This window comes from Balaenoptera acutorostrata, chromosome 16 (assembly GCF_949987535.1).
Source record: "Balaenoptera acutorostrata chromosome 16, mBalAcu1.1, whole genome shotgun sequence".
In the NCBI taxonomy this organism is placed as follows: Eukaryota; Metazoa; Chordata; class Mammalia; order Artiodactyla; family Balaenopteridae; genus Balaenoptera; species Balaenoptera acutorostrata.
Window position 1 is genome coordinate 16,880,334 of NC_080079.1, and position 25,366 is coordinate 16,905,699.

Genomic DNA, 25,366 nt, shown 5'->3' on the forward strand with positions numbered 1-25,366 from the left:
GTGGTTCGTGGGCTCTAGAGTGCAAGCTCAGTAGTTGTGGCGCACAGGCTTAGTTGCTCTGCGGCATGTGGGATCTTCCCGGACCAGGACTTGAACCTGTGCCCCCTGCATTGGCAGGTGGATTCTCAACTACTGCACCACCAGGGAAGCCCAGGGTTGGGAAAATTTTATATGCACCAACACCAGTCATTTATTTTTGTAAATGTGGGATGATGTTATACCTGCTGTACTGCAACTTGCTTCTTTCATTCTTAAGATATTGTGAACATCTTTCCTAATCAGTCATGTAAAACTTTGAACATCTGCAGAATGTTCAATTGTATGAAATCATCATAATTAAGCAATTCCCAAAGGATTTTTGTTGTTGTTGTTACAAACAATGCTACTGTGAACAATTTTTTTTTACGGATATCTTTGTGTATTTGTGTGAGTATTTCTGTAGGATAAATTTCTAGAAGTAGAAACAGTAGGTCAATATACACATATAAAATCATTATACAGTATACCTTAAACTAATACAATGTTATATGTCAATTATATCTCAATAAAACTGGAAAAAAGTAGAGTCTTAACTCCAATCTAGCTTTACCAAAAAAAAAAAAAAAAGAAAAGAAAAAGAAAGAAACAGTAGGTCCAATAGGGCATGCAAATGAAAATTTTTTAATACTTTTCTGTACAATCTAGATAACAGAAAATGAACTATATCTGAGTGTATCATCTATGTGCTGAAGGTCTTTTTGAATCTAAATCCAAATACAAAGTGAAGATCAGGACATCTATTTCTCAGAGCTGGTTTTAAATTCTTGGTTCTGCCACTAAATAGCTATGAAACCAGGAGCCACAAAGAAAATATATCATTAAACGTCTGAGGCCTTGATTTCTTCCCGTGTGAAATGGTAACACAGTAAGATCTATTTTCCGAAGCCCTCTTTTGCTCTACCGTTCCCCCATTTGATTCATCGTTTAGTTCTCTGCATTTGTTTTCTTACTTATGAAAAAAGACTTGATCCTTTCGGCCTTTTAGGATCAATGAGTTAATGCATCAATTAGTTAAGAACTTTCAAACTTAGAAGTGCTAAGCAGTTCTCTTATTACTTGTAGAGCAAGCAAACTTTGCTGGATATAACCTTAAAATTGCTTCGACTTCTAAAATTGTTCCTTGGTCTTTAAGAAAACAAGATGATCATTGAATCCAAGAAGTCACTGTGTCTTAGCATTCTGGATGTGATGAATAGCAGGAGGTGTCTGGGAAGGCTGATACGGTATCACATCTCTCTCGGGAATCTTGGCTTCCCGAAATGAGTGTCTCCAACTGTCCATTCCCTAACAAAGAAGAGACTGTGTGGACCATGACCTCACAGAACACACAGCACATTTTAGATGAGAAACTTACCCAATCTTAGTCTGTGGTGTTTGGGACAAAGTCTGAGATAATAAGGTCTTAACATTTTCACTGTGTTCCATAATCATCATCCCACTTGGGCCTCTCAACATCCCTGACGCAACAGCCAGAGATGGGATGGTTATTCCCATTGTTAAGATGCAGATGGAGAAATTCAGAGAGGTGTGCTGACTGCCTGCTATCACACAGCGGTGAGGGGCAGAGCCCAGCACAGAGTCTGGGGCCCATCCTCGCTTGTCGGCAGTGGGCCCCAGCACGTTACTCTCCAGATCCTTTCTGCTGACCCTTTTTAATGGCTAGATTCCTCTTCAGTGTCCTCTCCAGTACAGACGTATCCAGTTTAGAAGGTTTAATACCTTGGTCTTGTAAATGGCATGTACAGGCTATTGCGTGGAATTTCTCTGAATTTGGGATCCGAGCGATGGTGAGTTTTACTTTCTAAAACACAAGAAAGAAGAACATTAAATGACTAAAGACTATCCTTAGGACCGTTGGTTCTCAGTGTCAGTCTGTCCTCATTCACACCCTTTGAAGCTGGTTTTGAGGAAAATCTGGGCCGGAAGAAACCAGGATGGATGACTTATATTGATATATTCAGGTGGAAGAAGGATTTTCATTCTCTGGCCTCCACTGGGCAGATTCCAGAGTACATCAGTCCTGTCCAGATGGGCCCATTTGTACCAAGAAATAAAAAGCCTCTTGAAACAAGAGAATCCAAATAAGACCACCAGACAGGACCAGCCCCTGACAAAATTGGGAGGAAATTGAAGTTCTATGTGTTTCTCCTGCAATCTAGCATCTCCTCCCCCTCCTTTTAAAATCTCACATTCTCTCCCCTCCCTGTCCCTACCCACGCTCACCCCAAATTCCCATTTCTGTCAACTTCATTCTCAAGGATGGAAAGTACATCTGCTTGGTTCAGCTGCTGTAAAACTTTAGGGGTCTTTGACTGCCCCTCCTTTGGTTCCATATCTTCCCATCTTCCAATATCCTTTTTCCTTCCAGGGACCAGCTATTTGAATTTTAAAAAGGACTGGATATTTGTTTTTAACATAAAGAAATAGATCAGGAATGGTAGGGGTGGGCAAGTTGGGGAGTTTTTTGATCTTCAATAATCATATTGGTGAACACATGTATTTCTCAATAGCATCCGGGAGAAAGGGGGCAGGCAGAATGAGCCCAAAAGAAATGCTGTCAGTCCCTCTTATGCAAGTGACTCCACAATCTAGAAGGCAGTCTTGATAAACTGCAGTCAGCAACACCCAGGTGGAGTTCCTCCTGGATCTGCTCCCAGGCAAAAACCCTTTTCTTGGCTTCGGAGCTGATGCCTAGGTCTCTGGATAAGCGTATTGTTTGGTAACTTTCAGAAGATTATATTGAACACTTGGCCGCAGCATGGGTCTTTGGCAGAGGAAATATATTACAGTTACTAGAGTGTTGGGCTGGACTCCTAAAAGCTCCCCTTTGCCACCACACAAACTCCTACCCTAGTCTTCAAAACCCAAGTCAAGCATCCCCTTCTCTGAGACACCTTTCTGGCCTCCCTCAAATAGATTAACTTCATTCTTCCTCTGTGATCCCATGGTCCTCTGTTCATATCTCAAGGCACATACTGCACCTGTAACTAGCACATAATATACCTGTTTTATCCACTAATCTGTAAGCTCCTTGAGCTCTGGCCGAGGCCATTTTTGTGGCTCTAGGACCTAGCAGAGAATCCAGCATACAATAGATTTTCAATAAATGGTGAGTGAGTGAAGGAATGAAGGAATGAATGAGTCCTTTTGCTCTAATGCTATTTATGTATCTTAGACAACTCCCTCATTCTTACTAAATTTTCCCATTTAGATAGTAGGGGTAGTACAATTTGTCTAACCAACAAAGTTATTGTGTGATGCAGAAGAGATAAGACATATTTAATCATAAACTCTCAGAGCTGGAAGAAATTTGAGAGATCTTCCAGTACTGTGGTTTTTAGAAATTCTAATCCAAGTTACTGTTTCCTCAAGGTGAGGTAACAGGAAATTCCAGCATGAAAAAATAATGATAAACATACACTGCTCTCACTGGCCGAGGCCCAGAATACCATCCTCTTCCTCCCCTCTCCTCCTGCCCTGGTCTTAGGGGTCCAAGAAGCACAGTTTGAAAACCAACCCTCTCTCACTTTAGAGAGAAGAAACTGAAACTGACTTGTCAGAGAAGGAAATGACTTTCCCAAGGTCAAATGGCTTGTCAGAAATAAAAATAGACCAGGAAAGGAGTTAACAATATGGAGACTGTAATAATAGGCAGAAACATGGAGAGCCTTTTAACGACATGCGTACTCGGTACATAGTCACGTGTTCAGTATAATTCTTACAAGAACTCTGTGAGGAAGGTATGTCAATTTCTAAGATGAGGAAATGGAGGCTTAAAAAGCTAAACCTGTTCAGCATTCCCCAGCCGATAGTAGAAGAAGTCATAGTAACCATATTGAGTACCTAATCTGTGCCCATCACTGTTGTAAGCATGTTACATATTATCTCATTTAATTCTCCAATAACTAGTATTACCATTATCCTTAATTTTACAGAAGAGAAAATTGAGGCACCGTTTGGTTAAAGGAGGTTGGATGTAAACACTGAGCCTGCCTGATTCCACTGCAAGCTCTTTTTTGCCATGTCATGCTGCGTCTGAGGTCTTGAACCCAGCTGTTCAGTCTCCTAGCAAAGTGCTCTCTCCAAATACTACTTGATACAAAAGAATTTTAAAAGGGTCCTAAAATAACATTCTTGTTATTTAGAAGTATTTTATGAAGTGTTATTTACACTTTTTAGTCTCTTATTTACATATGGTGGCTGGGGATTGAAGAGTCTCATTTGTCTTCAGAGTACAGTACTGTTCAGACACCATCCAAGACCTTGATCTTGTTCCTTCTTGCCCTGACCAGGGCCAATCAGCAGGACTCACCTCCTTCTGGATGGACCGGCTGAGAAACAAGGAAAACTCCTCCAGGCTCTGGGGCTTCAGGTCATTCACGGCCAAAAGGTGATCTCCGTGAAAAAACAAGCATCCCAGGTGCGGGGGGCCTTTCCACTGAGCCACACTGCAATGGGAGTACAGCATCCAACACAAGAGTGAGAAGGTGCTTGCTGGGAGTGCGGGGCACAGATGGAGATACAGAGGGGGCTCCTCACTCTATTGTACCGCTACTATTACTAGTTTCTTTAGCTATATCGCACTACATCTGAAGTAGTCGAACTCCTTTTTCTGTTTGGAATATTCTTTCCTCTATCATTACTCTTGGAGCCTGAGCCTTCCTCCAAACTCCAGCTCCAATGATACTGCCTCTACAAAGCCCTCCTACATTACCCTTCCTTTACCTTAATTAATCTCTCCTGCCTCTGGACTTCTACTGCATTGTGTGAGCTCCTTGCTTATTGTATATCCAGATCAAATGCATTTTATATTTACTTGTCTATGTAGCTGTCTTTTTCAACTGGCTTTGAGACCCCAGAAGTATAGAACCACCTTAAAAAAATGTTTTTTTATAACCCCATAAACAGAAGATGTTAAGTACTGGGTTGGCCAAAAAGTTCGTTCCGGTTTTTCCGTAAGACGGTACAGAAAAACCCAGTATTTAAAGTGAGCAGACAGTGAATATGTCATGCAAAAATAGATGAATTATTAGATGAGCAAGCTCAGGTGTAGAGAAGTCCATAGTTTCCGTCAAATATGTTTTGAGCCTTAGATTGTGGGAAGTTTGGAAAAATGGCAGGTTGTGCTTCCTGCCCTCTTATAGAACTTATAATTGATGTGTGACATTTACATTAACAAGCTTTCTTCTATTCTAAAAATGTAATCTTCCATCAAAATGAATTACAACGTCTTTAAAAGAATGTAGAATCAAATAAACAGGGATCATTCTAAGAAAATTCTCTGCCACACAGTCTTCTGTGTCTGAGTCCCTGACCAGCAGGTTTTTACCTGGTGTCTAGAAGTCTTCGACCCTGTTATGCCATTTTCTTTTAGACCTTAGATTCTTGTTGACCTCACTGACTTCATTCATCAAATACTCACTGCTCGTTGTTTGGCAATGATTTCCTTGGACCATACGTATTCCTGCCCACTTTTCCTCACTTTCAAAAAGTCAGAAATTTAGTGCCTCCTGGACTTTTGGGTCCTCCTATACCCACCTATCTCCCAGCTGTCCCTCCTATACAACAGTATCCTTATTTCTGCGTCAATCAAAGACCTTTTGTGACAACAGCAGCACGAGAGTCCGAGTTCTCCAGGCAGTTTTGCGACATACAGTGCTTCAAGATATAATTACTGTCTTCATATCATCCAACCCCATTTATAATCAGTAACCCTCAAATCTCCTACCTACCATATCTGTCCTGCAGCTTCTTTGAGAGCAAGGTAGTTTATGATGTCAGGAGGAAAAAGGAACACGTTCAGTTTCTCCACTTGGATTTCATCGGGGATGTTACTGCAAGACATTTGTAAAAGTCAGGCAACTCTCTCTGGCTCTGAACTGTACCTTCTGAGTGGACTTTGGCTTCCGACATCTGAGACGGTATTATGCCATTAAAGATTGTCCAAAACATTTGGAGAAGAATAAGAATTTAAGTTACTCGTTAATGCCCTCCTCCACCCCCTTGGGATGTGGTAGCGACGGTAGACAATGGAAAAGGAGTAAAAAATGGACGAAGTTCATTATATATCATGTCAGTTTGCACACTTCTCCACAGAAGGAGACACTGAAAAGAGTTAAAGTTGAGAATGATCTCATCAAATGTTCTTGGCATCATTTTAAACCTGAAAGTTCTCCAGCCTAGTCTACAACCAAACCTCATGTGACTTGCATGCCTGTAATTTTAATAGTAAAATCTGGGTGATATACAACCCAGGTCAGGGTGATCCAAGGTTCCAGAACCTGAAAGAACAGAATTTTTTAAAGTATTTGAAAATGCCACTCACAGCCCAGGGGACTGCTTGCTGCGTTTCCAGCTCTGGTACTCACTGTCCTTGGTTACCACATCAGTGAGAAAGGCAAGCTGGACAGATTCTTGGCTGAGTTCGAGATTAAAATGTGAATTCTGAGGACAAATGGAAGCTTGCCTTGCTCTACGGGCCCATAAAGTTTTAGAAATGAGAACTTTACTTGATCAGTATAGACAATTGCACAACACTTAGTGAGGCCGACCCCTTTTTGTCATTCGTGATCTGTGCTTCTGTATTGGCAGGTGAAAGACAAGAGCCTGTTCCTGAGCCTTGGTCTTGTGGGTGAAGCTCCCCATTCAGCATATCTGCCAGGGTCTGGGATTCTTCTTTGCCATCAGCAGACTTATGGGACGTCTCTTTGGAAACACTAGAGTACAAGAAATTAACACAAACACTTTTTCAGCATTATCTGTTTACAGCTTTCCGTGGTGTGTGAATCAGATTTAAGTAGCTAACAGCCATGTGAAAACTAACAAGGTTTTGAAGTATGTCCAACCATCAGAATCCCAGCTACAGTTAGAACCAAATCCAATAAACTTTCCTTCTAAAAATGGACATGGAACCAAAATATCCCTTTACATTGGGAGGGTTTGGAGAGACAAAGTGAGCGTGTGAGAGACGTAAATGCAAAATAGAAAAGAACTGCCCCAGGAGACAGAAAATGTCCCGCGGATGTCACTAATGGTTTTCTATGGGTAGAGAAACCATTCTCACGTTTACTTGTTTTGAGATGACTGAATAATGTGTTGAACCTGGTCTATGGTAATGCTTTTGTATTATTGTATCAACTATTTAAATGATCTGGCAGCAATTGTTCTAGAACAGTACATCAGCTAAGATCAAATTTTAAAGTATGGCAGTTTTACTTACCAGGATTTCATTGACATGTAATGACGCTCAGTTGCCTTGGAGACCTGGTCTGGACTACCAGGTCCAATGGGTTCAATGGGTTCACCAGAATTACTGGCAGCAAGAATATTATCCAACTATAGACAAGAGGCAGAGATGTGAGGATGTGAGTCTACCAATAAGCCAGGTACCTTGTCACCCACTACCTGATGGCTCTAGTCCCTGAAACAGAATGTCTACCATTGGATGAACAGTGGTGCTCATTCTGGGGGAATGAACCAGTAAAGCTTCTGGCAGACTCCAAATCTGCTTTCTTCTCTAGGATTCCCCACGCTCCTGATACAAGTGTTCTATTGGACTAAATTGCTGTTCATTTTTCTGTTTCATCACTAGGCACTTAATGACATGAACTCTTTTGCCCAACTGATACTATTATAGAATCGCGACACCTGACTGGGTCAAAGGCTCTGACATAGTGCAGAGCTGGCCTCGGGCTGCTCTGCTCACAGGCAGTCAAGTTACTTCAAGGGGCTGTAAGGATTCTAGAAAATACTGTCCTCTGGGGATTCTCCACTAGCCTGTTGGAACTAAGTCATTTGGGGCAATGGTTTCTCAAAAACTCTAAGGGCTTTCGATTGCCTACCTAACAAACTAACCGTTAACCATCACTGGAACACTTCTTTCCAGTCAAGCCAGCCTTCCCACTATGCCCCTCCAAACGGTGTTCTTCTAGTGCCCATTTCATGCTGTTTTCTTCTCCTGGAGTGCCCCTTTTCTCTTTTGTCTAATGAAGCTGTATTCAGGCCTGGCTTGAGGTCACATAGCCCCCTCCGATCACCTCAGCCACTGCCAACCTCTCCCTTCTCTGAACTTCTACGACACAGTGTTGTACTTAATTTTTGTAATGGTCTTCCAGCTTAGTTTTATCTGTCTTACTAGACTTTGCATCTTGTAAAGTACCTAGCAAACGCCGGGCATATAGCTAGTGCTCAGTACCACCTGACTGGTTGGTTGGACTGTCATGAAAAACTAGTTGCTGTCACCATGTCCCAGAGAGCACTGGCATGAAAAGCAGGGTCCTGTGGTCAAAGCTTGTGGAATGCTGTGTGTTGTATCCTGCTTGGCTATTTATAATGCACCACTGCATACTAAAGGCTCTGAGAATTCTTCAGTGAAGAAGCTTGTGTAACTTACTTTGATTTGGTGTTTCCAGAACTTATTTGACCTCAGAATGCTTCTTATGTATGAACACATGTCACCATCTTGTAGAAAAACCCAGTTTGGGAAATGCTGCCCCCCTCCCCCCAATTTTGTCTTCCTACTTCCCATTTCCATTCTCTTCTCTCTACTGTCCACCTTGAATATAGCTGCTGGGTTAATAGTACTAGAAGATAATTTGGTTTTGCCCCTTCCTAACTGAGAGGCCACCACTGCCCCTTGTCCTGCCTGCAGCATGAAGTCAACTTGGCATTCAAGACCCATTATGGTCTGGCTCTTTTTTCTGGTTGCTGTGGGGTTTTTTCCCCTAATATGCCACTCACGCTGGGTTAGAGCTCAACTGAACTATTCATCATATATGTGTCAAATGCCATTTTGTGTCTTGAAGCCCTCCCTGACTCCAGTGGAGACCGAAAATCTGTCTTTTTTTCTATTGCTTCCAGAGCTCTTTTATTTTTTTAAAAAAGTATTATTTTATTGAAGTGTAGTTGATTTACAATGTTGTGTTAATTTCTACTGTACAGCAAAGTGATTCAGCTATATATATATATATATATATATATATATATATATGTATATATGTATATATATTGGGTTGGCCAAAAATTTCATTTGGGTTTTCCATAAGCTGTTATGGAAAAACCCAAATGAACTTTTTGGCCAACCCAATATATATGTATATATGTGTGTGTGTGTGTATATATATATATATATACACACACACATTCTTTTTCATATTCTTTTCCATTTTGGTATATCACAGGATATTGAATATGGTTCCCTGTGCTATACAGTAGGACCTTGTTGTTTGCTTCCAGAGCTCTTTGACCATGCCACTGGTGGAGCATCGTCAGGTGGTAACTGGGAGGACTGTGAGCACTGAGGGCAGGAGTGATGTCAGGTCCCTTCTGGCAGCCACCATGCCTAGCACAGTACAGGATTCGCACACAGAAGGCACTCAGTAGGGAATTCCAAATGATCAATAGACTGGTTGGTATATGCCACACAATTTATCACCCAAGGGTGTTGTTGTTTCTGCTCATATTATTATTATCTCTTCCCAGAATGCAGAAAGACTCCCCAGGTCAATCCCTCAAGTTCAAATTTTGCCTATCATGTAAGGTCAAATGTCATTCCATGGAACTTTCCCTGGCCTCTGTCTGGAAGTCAGCTTCCCCGCCTACCACCCCTCATGCCCTCCGAGCATTTGACGAGCATCTCTCTTCAGTATGGAGCCCTTTCTGTCTCGTATCATGGTTGGTTCCTATTAAAGTGTCAACACTGTGAGCACATCACCTGTGTCTGATTCTGAAACCAGCCTAGTGCCTCAGAAACAGTGCCTGGCAGGGGCTCAGTAAATATTTGTAGAAGGAATAAATGATTAGTAAACAGAAGGGGTTACCTCTAAAAGAATACTTCGAGGACTAATATAATGACTCTCTTCTTCTGTATCTTGAGCGGCCTCTGACCAGAAGTCATGCGGTAGATGAGCTTCTCTTAGTCCCGAAGAACTCTTTTCCATTGAAAAAGAACTTTTTACCATTAAATGCTGAATAAAGAGATGAAGACAGAATTAATGCTTTTTCTTTGTCTTTGCAAGAGACAGAATTAAACCACATGTTTTCTGGAAAAGGCATGATAGATTAATTGGGTTGAGAACATCCGAGGATCTTCCAAGGTCACATCCAGAAGCCCACACAACTTGAACTTGCTTCTTGAGTCTGGGTCACCACTGATATAAAAATATAAGCCAGCCCATCTTTCAGGCTTTTCTCTATTATTGGGTCCCATATCTCAGAACAAGTAATTCTCTCCGGTGGGTGGTGTGCTAAGTCACTAAGCTCCGTCACTGAATCCTCCACGCTCATCTTTTTCTAGTTTTCACTCAGTGCCATCTGAGAAGCTAATTAGCCCAGGGTCAAGGCACTGCATCTTTTCCCTTTCTGCTGTGTTCCTCTTTTGTGTTCTGCTTATATAATTCTACTGTTTCCATAGCAATGCAATTTTGTAGCACCAATCATGTGATAGTATGAATTGTAGGCTTCAAGGTGATCTAGGTTCAACCAATTACTGCTTCCCTCTCTAATAGATACAGGACTGTACAAAGTAGCTGCTTTGCCTGGCAGGAAAATTGTTATAAGTACAATTCAATTCTTCCAAGTACAATGCCTTAGAGCAAGGGGGGAGGGTTGATAAAACCCTGAATGTTCTCTAGGAAGTCCTTGAAAGAAAGTGATTAAAAAAAAAAAAAGATGTATTTAAGTTGTGTCCGTTTTTCTAGCTCCAAGTTCATGAAGCCGGGTCATGCTGAGTCCGGGATGAGGAAGGGTTCCCATTTTATTTTAGAAACAGCAACAACAACTCCCAACAAGGTAGGTGGTACTCTTAACTGAAGGTGATTGGAAAATCACTGGATTGGAATACATAGTATGAAAAGGCAAAATGACCAATAATATTATCTTTAGGGAGAAGGGGTACAGGAGTGAAAAGCAAGAGGCATTTACTGAAAAGAGTTATCTTTCTCAACCCCATTTCCTACCACCTTTCCTACAAATACCAAATGAAGTGTTTGGCCTGGTGCATTTGATATGCTACATAAACCTTTTAAAATAGTTGGAGAGCTTCCAGCTAGATAAAACAGGAGGCTATGCCCTATTAAGATGTGCCCGGTACCCAGGGAAAAGGCAAAGTCAGTGGTTACATCTCTAAGGGATAAAATAGCATCCATGGCACAAGAAAAAAACACTCAGCCTGTTCGTTAATAATATCCAAAATTGGGAAGATTGCAAATCCAGGAGAGCTGAAAGCACAATTACAAATCATTTTCAAGGGGCAAATGTATTATATTTGTTTTCCTCAAATGGACTTCATTAGAAATGAAGTCACACACACACACGGAGAAGCAAGACTGATTTGGGTAAATATAGGAAATAATAAGAACTCTGATTTTGCCTCAGGAGTACAGATGGTCAAGTGGTGTTTGGGGAATTTTTTTTACAGAAGTAATCTTTGCCCTGTTGGTGAAAGGAAGGAAAAGGCTACCATCCAGGCTTTTGTTTAGCTGGGGGGATCTCCACCCGACATACCTGCTGTACCTGGATGCATATCAAAGAGCACCCAAAGTGAATGAATACATTTAGATGTAGGCAGGGCAAGCAGTAAGGCTTATCATGGCAGGGGAAACAGACTAAATATAGGATAGACAGTAGGACTAAGAATCATTCTTTGGTGGATTAGGCTTTGAGGAAGATGTCAAATACATTGACTTTTGAAGCATCAGCTGGCTCCCAGGCAGGGCGTCCTAAGAGAGGTAAGTCTGATTACCATGTCTGGAAGACTTTTTCTTGTTGTGGTCGTGCTGACAGCCTCCGGTGTGCAGGAAGGACCACGGAGAGGGATGGGGTCTGAAGAGGGCCTTCTGTCACCCAATGAGAGTTTCTCCTGCTTATCAAAAAGGAATACTGGAATCAGGGCATGACTGATCTCTTGTCTAGAATGAAGCAACAGCCTGGTCATGGGGCTCTCTGCTTCCAAACTTTGACCACTAACATTTATACTGCTGGCCAGCATTCTCCCATTTAGACAAGAGCTGATCTTGTGTCTCTCCTGTTCCAAAACCCTTGAGGACTCCCAGCCTGGCCTTCAGAGATGCTCTAAGTTTCCCTCAACCTGTCTTTTCAACACCGTGTCCCTCTGTACCCCACCCCTTCACTCTAATCATTTGAGTACTTGTAGACACACTTTGCTTTCCCTTCTCCTTGGCCTCTGCTTTTGTAGTAAGCATAGAACAACCTAGAAACCATGTCAAAATGATACCTAGAGGCCAAAGTTTCATTTATAAAGGTCTGTCCTAAGAAAGGACTTCGGTAAATTAGCAAAGGTTCTTATGAGGTAAATAAACAACTTAAAATTTCTGGCACTTACATCAAAGAAAACTCGTATTGAAAATACAAGATGGGTAAAAAGCATTTTTTTAGAAACCACCCTGGACTTAGTCATTCAAAAGGTAGCTGTTATGTACCTTGAATAACAATGATGGAAAATACTGTAGTTTCAGCTACTATTAAAAAATGCCACAGTTAACTTTCACTCCTCCTACTCCAACAATGAAAATTTGAAGTGTCTGTATTTTAGCTCTCTTGCAAAACACAAAAGAATTTTTTTCTATTGTTAGTCATAAAAATAACGAGGATGTACATTTTCTCACTTATTTATTCCTTGTATTAATGCCAGTTGCTAAGGAGGAAAAAAAAAAAGCTCACATTTTGTTTCCTTGTGAAAGAGGGCTTTGTTCAGATGCCCCGTTATTTTATTAGTGAAATAGAGTCACCTCTGTATTCTGGTGTGCTGCTTTTATATTCCGGCAGAGTGATGACAAGAAGGAGACCCAGTCTTTAATCTTCTCCCTGTTGATAGGAATAAACTTTCACCTGGCATGTGGCAACAATGGCGCCTGCGCTCACTTTGAACCGGCGAAGGATTCTTTTATTAAGATTGGAACAGGCAATGGGGTAGGTACCAGGGAAATAAGGATCTTTTTCTTGAGTAGCTTAAATGCCCCCCCTTGGATCCTTACCACCTCCACGCTAACACACCAGAATTAACCCTCATGCCACCTCTGTGAGCAAAGCTCAGAGAAATGGGAAGAAAAGTGGAAAGTAACAGTATAATCACAGGGTTTGGAGCTTTTGACTTTGAAACGGATTTCTTTTGTGTTCTTAAGTGGCCCCTTAACCTGTCAGTGCCATTTGGTGTAGCTGTTTAGGTGAGCCTCCCTTTAGGGAATGCATGTATTTAAGAAGGATGTATTTGAACAAATGTATATAAATCACGTCTTCTTTTCTATTGACTCCCGCGACAATTGAAAAGAAAGGTTTTCGCCTGAATATCTCTTCATATTGATACTTTGGCTTGAGCATTTGCCACCTCCTCTGTACAGCTGCCTTCTCCAACTTTAGCCTCTCTGTGAAGCAGATAATCATCTGCAAAGAATCCATTTGCCATCTTCGCTAGCACCAAAAGCCCCTCAAAAACTGAAGACTCCTTCAGGGACGAGCATAGCCACTCCCTAATATATGTACCTTGGGTAGATGTTACTGTATTGGTTTCTTGTACATAAAATGTATCTGAGGTGATGGTGACTGTTATGGGTTGAATTGTGTGCGCCACCCCCCCCCGCCCCCCGCAATTCACATGTTGAAATCCCAATCCTCAGTACCTCAGAATGTGACCTTATTTGGAAGTCAGGTCAGGTTGTTGCAGACGTAATTAGTTAAGATGAGGTCAGACTGGAGTAGGGCGTCCCAATCCAATATGACTAATGTCTTTATAAAAAGGAGAAATTTGGACGTAGAGACGTGCACATAGGGAGATTGCCATGTAAAGACTGGAGGTTTGCTGCCACAAGCCAAGGAACTACCAGAAGTTAGGAGAGAGGCCTGGAACAGATCTTCTCTAGAACCTTCAGAGGAACCATGGCCTCTGACACCTTGATTTCAGACTCCTAGTCTCCAGGACAGTGAGACAACAAATTTCTGTTGTTCTAAGCCACCCAGTTTGTGGTACGTTGCTATGGCAGCCCTAGGAAATGAATAGTGTGATTTGTCAAGGTATTTTAACACATAATAAAGACTGCCAAGATGGTGTTTAAGGTTGTGGCCATGGGTTTCTATTCAAGGCATGTTTATTGTTTACTGGTTTAAAATGGTTTTTTTTATTTGTTTGTTTTTTATTTTGCATACAGGAGACACCCTGTGTTATCTTACTACTTACCTGTCATAGCCAATGAGGAAGTATTCCCTGTTAGTGGTCCTGATGGACATCACTTCTTCAGGATGGCATCTAAACATCTTCTGTACAGATTGCATTTTTTCATGGTTACTGATGCCGACTTCTACACTGGAGTTTCTGTTAGAAATAGATATAAAGTATTAAACAGATGCAAATACAAAATTAGGAAGAAATTGACTAATGTTTTTTATTAAGTTTCAAATTGAATAAAACTTTAGATCTGTTTGATCAATACTTTGAAAATTGTCCAATAGTTTTAGAAAATAAGTTGAGATCTGGTTTATCACTGATTGAAAATACTTTGTTCAGCCTAAAACTTAATTCAGAATTCCTATTTCAGTTGGACTCTTAGTTCCACAAATAAACGTTTTCTAATTCTTTTTTCTATTTTGCAGGCAACACGTTAGTATTTGTTGTTATAAACATTTTCTTGATTGGATACGCACCGATCAATTTCAACAGAACCTCGGTGATGATGGTCTTTGTAATAGGAAAGACTAAAGCCCTTTTCCCCACTCTTTGACAGGATGAAAAGCCGCTTTTTCCAAGAGGCCTGAAAAATGAAAACATTTTGCATCTCAGTTAAATCTCAAAGGAAGAGAAAGGATTTTAAAAATGCTCATGAGGCTGGTGGGAGGCCTGTTAAATCTTTGTGAATACTTACTGCAGAGAAGAAAAGCTGAGGAGGTGGTGATTTAATAAAGTAATCTTGTTTGCAGACTTCATTTTCATAATATAATGTAAGTTGTTTGCCTAATAAAAGAAAGTGAACAGGACTCAGTCTGTTGCCTATAAATTTCTGAGAAGAACTGCTTCAGTTGGAGAACACTGTTTACCGCTGGAAAGGTCTTTACATTATTCAGTTATGGAAAAAACCATCTGTAATAGGCCAGGAGAACAAAAAACCCAGGACCAAGTGTGTGATTCTTATTCATCCAGTGTCGGGACCTTTGTTCAGATGACATTTAGAAGCTCTTTAATTCAGCTCACACCTGTCTGGCTCTCCGTCTCTGGAGGATGCCGTTGGCTCTCTAGATGTGAGCAAAGATCTGTCTCCCTTCCTGTTGAAGCACCAGCCGCAGAAGCAAGATAATTCTGCCTTGACCTTTGACTTACCAAACAAAAGCGAAACCACCTGCTATTGAAAATAAGGTGGCAAAGTGGTTAAATAGGAGGTTTCCAAAATGTTAATTGCTTCTCTGTAAGGATTGACATGTGTAGGCACTTTTGATTTTTTCTATATTTTTGAAAATGTCTGCAAGAAATATGTACTACTTTCCTTATCTAGAAAAAATTAATGTTGCTAAAATAAAATTTATTTTAAAAAGAAGACCTTGGTTTTGCTTTTACATCCAGGCTATAGTTCTAGGTCATCCATGGTTTGGTAAAAGACAGCCTTTACTAAAGTATTAGCACTTCTTCATTAAGTGAAAACAGAATCAAGATTAGGTACTGCAGCTGATGGAGACATTATGCTCGTATCCAGTAATACTCAGACAGCTGTCCTCACCTTCCCTCCCTCTCCTCCTTCTGCAGCAGCTCTGCCTGCTCCCCCCCATTCTCCCCACCAAGGAAGAAAAAAGGAAAGAGAAGAACAGAAGGAAACAAAAGCAAACAGTTTTAGCTCCTTTATTTAATGGTTGTGTGGCTTCGGACAAATTCACAGATTTATTTACTGAACAAATATTTACAGAACACCTTGAATCACTCAATTTCTCTCAGTTTCCTCATTTGTAAAACGGAGGTGAAAAATAAAGGAAAGCAGAGAGTATCGTAGCCACTGCAGTCCCTGACCGACGGTGCACCCTGAGAGGAAGTCAGGATGAAAAACAGGATGCGGCACTCTGTGATCTAGAAAAACAGTCCCCATAGATAGTCAGAGGTATTTCAGGAAGAATTTTAATGAATCCAAATCCTTGCATCTTCCCGTACATAGATGAGCATTAAAATCATTCACTTGAGGTATCTGCTCTTTGTGACTAACAGCAATCTTTTTACTGAGATGCATTCTTGACTGAATGTATTTTCTAGCCAAAAGTCATACATAAGCTGGTTTCTCCCTACCTCTTCAGAGCAGTTCCCTAGAGCTACTGAGAGGTTCTCTCCCCATTAGGAGACAGAGTGAAGTAAGAGAACAGAGTGAATAAGAGAGGAAGAGTGGTATAAGATGAGGCTGCAGATGAATCCTGCAGCACCCGGTAGACACTAGACCATGGTAGAGTTTGCATTTATTTTAAAAGCAATGGGCAACACCATCCATGGGTTAGCCTTGACCAAAAAACACTGAAACGATCTCATCAACCCTCTAGATCCAACTTGTAGGAAATACAGAAAACAGAGAAACATGCTAAACACCATACCAGGGATGTGATCAGCAAAATTCAGTCTCTAGGGGAACTTCTAGGACAAAATCTCAGTATTTTCACCCTTGGATAGATCATTTCCGGCCCTGAACATCTCCACCTGGATTTCCCATAAACTCCTTTCTCTCCTCCTTTTCTCTCAGGTGCCCTAGATCACTTGGTGGCACCAATATCTACCTAGCCTCCCCTCCTAGAACACTCAGAGTCCTCTTAAACTTTCACCCTTCCATCACCCTTCTGTCCAGTCAGTCATCAAGTCATGTCCATTTTACGTCCTGGATCCACCCCTATCTCTCTGTTCTATCACCACTGCCTTCCAGACCTTCATATATTTCAATACATTAAATTCACATGAATTCAAGGCCTGCATACGTTTTTCACTATACTGCTTCGGTAACTGTCTAGATTGACTCTCTAATTCCATTCTTGACATCTTCAAAACCATCCTCGACATAGCCCTGAGAGTAAATGCCAAATCTGGCCAATTTTGTACTTCAGGCAAAGATGAAATAACAGGAACTGGATTTACTCTCCTGTCTGAAACACACAAAAAATACAAAATATATAAATTAGTTGTTTTCAGGACACTGGTCATAGGCAATAAAAGTCATGGAGCCCTAAGAGATAGGAAACAAACTTGGTGAGCCCCACAATTTCCTTGGTGGAGTTTCCAGTCCACAGCACAGGAAAGGGGAACTGAGGTGGGCCCAGGTGGACCCCTGAGCGGAGGAAACAGAGCTGAGAGTTCAGGGAGATCAAGGCAGCTAGAGCTCATAGGACAGAGGGAAGAGCTACACAGAGGGAGAATCCCAGAGACAGTCACAGGGTCCCCCTCAAATATTCAAGAATATTGATGAGTATACGTGTGTGGGGAAACTACCCAAGGCCAGAGAACGAACCATCAGAAAAAATTAGAGGGAAGAGTGCCCAGTGCTGCCCTGGGCCAGAAAAAGTACCAGTTCCGTCCAGCCAAACTGGCAAAAATGATCATTTATGGAGCACTGTGTAGAGTACTCAGGAAGGTCTTGCCTCAGTAGTGAGGAATAATTAGCTCTGGGCTGAGGACTGCTCCAGACCTAACAAATCATAAGAGCAAGTCTTAAAAGGATCAAATTGTTTCCAAGGAAGTTAACTGCATCCCAGAAAAAAAGCTCAAGATTTATAGAAATACAAAAATATCCAGCACCCAACAAGGTAAAATTTGCCAGGTCTGGCAACCAATCAAAAGTTACCTGGCATGCAAAGAGACAGGAAAGCATGACCCATAATGTGGCTAATCATCAATCCTTCAAAACTGGCCTAGAACTGACACAGATGTTAGAATTAACAGAGAAGTTCATTAAAACAGTTACTATCAACTGTATTTTATACATTCAAGAAGTTAGAGATATAGAAGATATAAGAAAGATCCAAAGTGAACTTCTAGAGATGAAAACCACAATGTCTCAGAAAAACAACAACAACACTGGATGGGATTAATGGGACTAAAACAAATGGAGAGTGAAAAAAGCACCCCAAACACAAAAGAGCACTGGTGCATTGTGGGACAATTTCAAGTTTAAGGTAACTGGATTCCCTGAAGTGGGGGAGGGAGACAGAAAAAAATATTTGATGAAATAATGCTGAAAATATTTACAAATTTAAAGAAAACTATCTCAGAAATCTCAGCAGGTCAGGAACCCCAAATACAAAATACAGGAAGAAAACTATAACAAGGAACATCATAGCCAAATTGCTCAAAATCAGTGATAAAGAAAAACCTTAAAAACTGTCAGAGGGAAAAAAGAGATAATGCATACAGAAGAAAAAATAAGGATGACATTAGATTTCTCATCAGAAACAACGCAAGCAAAACAAAAACACCATCAAAACCCAGTGGAACAACATATTTAAAGTACTGAAAGAAAAATAGTGTCATTTTAGAATTCTATAGGCAGCAAACATATCTTTCAAAAACGAAGGCAGTTTCAAGACATTTTCAGACGTACAAAAGCTGAAAGAATTCAGCATCAGGAGGCCGCATTAGAAGAAATGTTAAAGGAAATCCTTCAGGTGGAAAAAATTATGCCAGATGGAAATCTGAATTTATACAAATGAATGAAGAATGCTGAAGTGGTAACTTCAAGGATAAATATGTGAAATTTTTATCTTACTACTTAAGACATAAAAATTCAGTTGACTATCTAAACCAAAAACTCTTGATATATGCAACAACATAGATGAATCTCAGAAGAATTATGTTGCGTGAAAGAAACCAGACAAGAGTTCATACAGTATGGTTCCATTTATATGAACTCTAGGAAATGCAAACGAACTTAGAGTGACAGAAAGCAGAACAACGGGGAGTGGGATTGGGTGCTGGAGGGAAGGATTATAAACAGGCACAAGAAAACTTTTGGGAGTGATGCATGTGATTACTATGCCGCTGTGGTGATCGTTTCCCAGGCACATACACACAACCTTATCAAATTGTTCATTTCAAATATGTGCAGTTGATTGTGTGTCAGTTATACCACAATAAAACTATTTTTCTTAAAATATGAGCAATCCAAAAAGCAGATCTGATGACACCACTTCCGTGCTTGAAATGCTTCAAGGGTTGCTGGTTATATGAGGTCAATATCCTGCACCATACAGCACCACTTTCCTGTTCTCCCCTCTTCCTCCTATTTTACAGCCACATTCTCCTTGAACACAACCTGCCTCGAACACACTTCATTGCTTTCGGTCATGCCATCCCTTTCTGCTGAGATGTGCTCTTTCCCAATCTCTTTTAAAACCCTATACATCCTTTAGGGTCCAGCTCAAATGCCTTCTCCATAAAGCCTCTCTGGATTCCCACAATGACGCGTGTGCTTTTTTCCCCTTCAGACTCTACAGAATTTTGCACTTACTTATCATAGCCTGATCACATGTGCCTATCTTAACTTCCCAATACAGCTACTGGAACGTGTTTATCTTCATATCCCAATGAAATTACAAACTCATTGAGAGAATGACTCTTCCTAATTAACCTGTACATCCTCTGCAATATGAAGCACGGTGACTTACTAATAATAGGTGTTTTGAATAAATATTCAAAAATACTCATTTTGGAATTGAATCAGATAGTTTAATTTTTAAATTAGTTCATCCTAAACTTCTGACCAATCATCTACAGTGAGGCATGTGAGCATGAAGCAGGAACATCTGAATAATACCCCTTGACCTGTCCTCATAATAAACCCTGATAACAATTTTGGCAGTTTCTCCAATTGAGAATTTCATATAAAATTACGGAAATATTCTCCAGTCTTTTCTGGGCTATAGTTTGCTGTTAGTACCACCTCCAAGCAACAAATGGAACATTTGGTCCATGAAAATCAGAAAATGCCAAATTTCTAGATAAGTGAGCTCTTACAAAATAATCAGCTGAATCTAATAGCCTCCGCTACATTCTCCACACGAAGAATAATTGTCTCAGAATTGCCACCCATCATCCTTACTAAAACCATCTTCTGTATCCTGGTTAGTTTGACAGGAATTGATCATTATTTTCAATAGAGTTTTTTCCTTCTGAGAATATGCCCCTCGGGTACCTGAACTCTTCTGAGGTTTGGGTTCCATTATGGCTGTCTGTTCTCACCTGTCAAAAAAGAAGGGTTAAGCGTTAGTCCCCAAACAACGGTATGCTTCACTGCTTAGCCACTCAATCACCAAGTGTCAGGATGGTGCTCCCAAATGTTGGTGAGATGGCTTATCGGCTCCCCTCTCCCCATTCTGCCCTTGGCTGATAGTAGCCATGGTAATGAGGACCCGCCCAAGCAGCCTGTGTTCACCAAGTGCCAGTTCTGTGGAGGTGTGGCTAGGATGACCAAAGGAGCATCTTCCCTGGACTTTCTCTGCTCCTGCTTCATAAGTGGCTCTGACAAGAGAGCCCCTGGGGATAGCAACACCAAGGAACAGAGATAAGAACAGGGCAGAGGGCAGCATGCTATGGACCAACTGCAGCTGAGAAAGCATTTCTGGCCAAAAAGAAGCCCAAGATAAGCCCTCCTCCACGCCAGGAATTCATTTTCTCCAGAGGGAAACCTTAGAGCAAGGACCAGGGCATACCCCTATCCTTAAACTGCCTCCACTGCCCGTGTGCCCCGTTCCCAAGGCTGCCCAGCACTGGGGGCTGAGGCTGACATGGTCAAACTGACTCTAGAGGTCAAGCCCTTTCCTGCACAGATCTGCTGGCAATCCCATGACCGACACGGGGCCCTGCGAGGAGAGGAATCCCACAGGGTAAGAGACCAGGGGGCAGGTGAGATCTTTGAAACAGGAATGTATTGGTGACCAAGTTTTACCCTGAATCAGACTCTCAAAATAGGAGGAAACACTGAACAGGGCAGTGCTAGGGCAGTCCCAGGGCAGTCCCAGGGCAGTCCCAGGAAATGGGAAGAGGCAAAGGGCTCTTTACCATCCAATTGGCATGATGTCATTCCTCCTCTCCTGAGGTCTCCCTTTCTCCAGCATAAACTCACTCATTCCTCCTAGGGCATAAATGACTCACAGCAATTTCTGAAATATATATGTATATTGTATATAGTATACAATATACATATACTATACTATAGTGCGTGTGTGTATATATATATATACATGCGCATATAGTATACTATATGCATGTATACATATACTATTTGTGTACATATATATAGTAAACAGAGATGAAAGTCTTAAGGTTAAGACCTCAAGATCTCAAAGCATACTCCTGGTGATTTGTGAAAGGCACATGGGAACCCTCTGAAGACAAGTGGGGTTTTCCTGGACCTAGAATTCACACATTCCCTAACTAAAAAATGGTTTTCTCTGTTGAGGTATCTCTGTATAATAACGATAGTGATTATTTGAACAAATAACAAACAGATAACAAGTGAAGTAACAAACAGGTCCCTGGGGTATCTTAAGGCATATGTTGAATCTCTGGTGCCCTCAGCCCTCCCCTGGTGAAAGGAGCATGCTTCGCTCTGTGCAATGGGCTGTAATACTTGGTGAAGGCACCAGGCCATTGAGACCAAAGCCTTCTGTACCCTGGAAGAGCATTTCTGTACAAGGAAAAGGAATAGAACCTACTTAAAAATTTGCCAACCATGGACATTAAAAAAAAATTTACCCCTGAGGTTTTGCTTCAGATCCCTGAGGTTCTTTCCAATTGTAGGGATTTCACTGCCTGAAGCAGAATTGGGGGCCAGTGGTTCTCAGCCCATCGCCTTTCCTCACATCCCTGCATGTGGGACTTGACCACCTTTCCCACGGGGCATTTAGCCTAGTGAGTGATGGAGTTCAAAGGTGAGATTGTAGGACTGTGCCGGAGAGACTAGCTGAGGGAACATTTTTTTTTTTTGAATTTTTGAATTTTATTTTATTTATTTTTTTATACAGCAGGTCCTTATTAGTCATCAATTTTATACACATCAGTGGATACCTGTCAATCCCAATCACCCAGTTCATCACACCACCACCCCCACCGCTTTGAGGGGAACATATTTTAAAGCAGTGTTTTTACTGCAAGCTCTCTTTGTTTAAAAGCCCCCAATCATTCTTTTTCTTGACAGAATAATTCTTTGTTAAGCCTTTACAGCTTGTAAAATGTGTTTGCTCACGTGACTGCTTTGGTGTCGCAGAACCGTCCTGGGAGACGGCTCGTTTTATGCACGGAAAACTGCGTTTGCAAGAGGACGAGCGAGGTGGCTTGTGCAGAGCCCCACGCCGCTCCACACTCCCACCCACATCCATGCGCCCTGTGCACTGTGGACGGCCAGGAGAGCTCTGGAGGACGTTTCTGGCCTTCCAATGTCTGTGAAGGGCCCCAAAGTCTTGTGTAGGGACCACTCTTGCTGCTTTTTTTTTATGGTGGTATTTTTTTACCCACTGTAAAATGAGATGGCAGTTTTAGAGTATTAACTCTGAAATCCGGATTCATCTACAACAGTTATGACATGTGATCTTGGGTACATTATAGCACCTGTGTTCACCTGTGTTCCTTCATCTATAAAATGGAAGTGATAACATCACCACCCTCATAGGATTGCTGTCAGCATCAGTTGAAATAATCTGGCGAAGAGCATTTTATAGGTTCTCGACAAGTGTTACTTGTTGGGTCATGTCCAGTTCGGATAGTCTATGATTCTATGATTGTTTCATAATGACTAGCATGTATTGAGTACTTAATACATTCCAAGCACTTCTAAACAAAATCTGTATAATAGATTTCAGATATATATATATGTATATAATGTTTTTCATATATATGTATACATATTCTGGATTTCACATAATATATGTTGCATATGATCTATATTGATTTCAAATTATTTTTATGAAATTCAGTATATGTATACATATATATGAAATCTACTATATTCAAACATATGAAATATATTATATAAATTTTGCTTATATAATGTAAGCAAAGTTTTAATATTATATATTACATATATGAAATCTAGTGAGATTCAACATAGCAATGAGATATAACAATACTATAACGTTTACATTATTCTTACAGTGATACAGTATCCATTTTACAGATGAGAAACTGTTACCAGAAAGATTAAGTAATTTGCCTTTGATCACATAACTAAAAAGAAGCAGAGCCAGTGTCCTAACTTGAGAGCTGGTGTCTGAACTACTTTGCTCTTTCCTTCACCTGAGAAAAAAGAATTAAATCTGTTCAGAGTTTCACTTTCATTTCTTGTCATTGCCCCCAAACAAAACAGCCTTTCAGATTTAACTCCCTGATCTTGTTCAGGAGACAGCATCCAGTCTCATTGCCTAACCTGTTCATTGTAATGAAATCTGATGAGCGTGATACCAAGAGGTCCTGTTTCCCTCTGTGCAGCCCAAGAAGGTTATGAAGAGAGAGCCCGTAACAGTGATTTTGTTCAGTTAAGCTTCCAGATCAGCACAGTCTTGAGAACCCCGACCAGTCACGTCAAGCAGTACTTACTGGAAGCCAGGTGATCACTGGTTCGGTTCTCAGAGAAGTGTCCTGTCCTTGTGTCTCCTGAACTCACCCCGGCTCACTCTGAGCTCTGAGGATTAAGTACCAGCTTTGCCTGAAATGTGAGTCACTGGGAAATTCCCAAACTTCTATCTTCGGGAAGATTTTACTCTTGCTCCAAGCTGAAGGAAGCTGGTGACCCAAGGGAAGTCCTGGGCTTTCATTCTTCTTGCGGTTTGGCACAGAACTGCCCTTGGCATTCTCGGTGTCTAATAACAAAACAAAAGCAAACAAATAAAAAATTCCTGCCAGACTCTGGACCATGAACACAATGACTCTTATTGAAACCAGTCCAGTCTTGACCTCCTGCAATGACTGCCACTGAAACAATTCCTTTGCTTCCCACCCATCCATATCCTCCCAATGTCCTCCTGGGGAAGTTAGGAAGGGTTCCTTTGTGCCAGATGAGGAAATAAAACCTGGCTTCTCTAACGCATTTGCACATGCCAAGGGTCTCTGGAAGGTCTGCTTATTTATCCATGATGGAGTGGTCAGCAGGGTGGCACTGGGCAGGCTCTCCTGAACGTCCTGCACAGCCACCAACAACTCTTAGAAATAAGCAGGCTACCATGAATGGTCATTCTCAGTGATATCTAACCGCCAAAGGGCCTTAGGTATATTTTCATTTATATTAAATTGTTCCTTGGAGAAAGAGGAAGTGGCAAATGAATTAAACTTCTTATAGCACCTTCAGCAGTGAAAACACATAATTTTAATCTTTGTTTTCACTAGTGTAACTGGACTTGAATCAGCTCTGCCAGGTATTCACTGAGTGGTTTTACCTAGCTATTTAAATTTTCTGAGTCTGCTTCCGCATCTGAAAAATTGGGTGGAGCACTGACCTCACAGGATCTGTTTAAAGATTAAGTAAGATTTCACCATAAAAAGCCTATAGTATAGTGCTTGATCCTTGGTAAGCATTCGACAAAGGTTATTTCTCTGCTTTTCCCTTTGGCACCCTATGGAAGGTACAAATATTATTGGTTCCTTTACTCAGCAAACTTAGACGGACTTTAGATATGCAGAAATGATTATTTTATTGTTCACTTCCTGCACAGGATGGGTTTTGCTTGATTTAGGAGAAATAATTTCTTGGAATGTATTTCTTTGAATGTTTCTTTAAGGCCAGCTTTTGACTACTCTGGAAATAGTTTTTAGTATCTTTACATTCGGTCTTTAAGCAGATATTACAAGTTATTGCTCTAAGGGGTTCGTGAAAAGCTTGTGCTGATCTCCACTTACTCAGAACCATAAAGCTACAGACAGCCCAATGTAATAATCCAGGGACCCAACCAAAAAAGGGAAGAGAGAAAATTTCTTTAAGACTGTATTCCTTTGGAAAGGCTATCGATAAACCAGTTAGACAGACAGAGGGACTTCCCATCCATCCATCCATCCATCCATCCATCCAACCAGCCATCTACCAACCCAGTCCACATTGTTCTAGGCTTTTTTGGTCATATTTTCCTAATAGTATTACAAAGCTCCTTGAAGAAGAAGCTTAATACATCTTACAAGTGCTTATGAGAGTTATTTGTACTGTAGATGCCACCTAGAAAATAAAAAATTGGCAAGCAGACACCAAATACGAAGCTTGTAAAAAGTAAACATACCTATGAAATGCAAGTATAGTTTCCTTTATCATCTCCAGTGACCTGTAAACAAGGTATCAGTGAAATGCCTATTGCAAAAGAGCAATCATCTGTTCATTTGAAATATCAAGTAAGT

At 41.0% G+C, this 25,366-nt stretch overlaps 1 protein-coding gene across 2 annotated transcripts; it reads right to left on the reverse strand.

Annotated features, from left to right (window-relative positions):
- Nucleotides 1-1,389: 1,389 nt before the first annotated feature.
- PLEKHS1 (pleckstrin homology domain containing S1) lies at nt 1,390-23,674 on the reverse strand. Of its 2 annotated transcripts, none has more exons than XM_057531162.1 (13): nt 23,585-23,674; nt 20,187-20,233; nt 14,910-14,998; nt 14,692-14,798; nt 14,228-14,362; nt 12,786-12,861; nt 11,780-11,896; nt 9,858-10,004; nt 7,259-7,374; nt 6,591-6,755; nt 5,772-5,873; nt 4,352-4,487; nt 1,390-1,840 (listed from the first exon to the last, which is right to left on the reverse strand). In XM_057531162.1, the coding sequence occupies exons 2-13, from the start codon at nt 20,212-20,214 to the stop codon at nt 1,661-1,663; spliced, it is 1,398 nt and encodes a 465-aa protein (XP_057387145.1). In that variant the 5' UTR covers nt 20,215-20,233; nt 23,585-23,674; the 3' UTR covers nt 1,390-1,660. The 2 variants fall into 2 exon arrangements, with proteins under 2 accessions (XP_057387145.1, XP_007173179.1); XM_007173117.2 differs by having other exon boundaries at nt 6,549-6,755.
- Nucleotides 23,675-25,366: the final 1,692 nt, after the last annotated feature.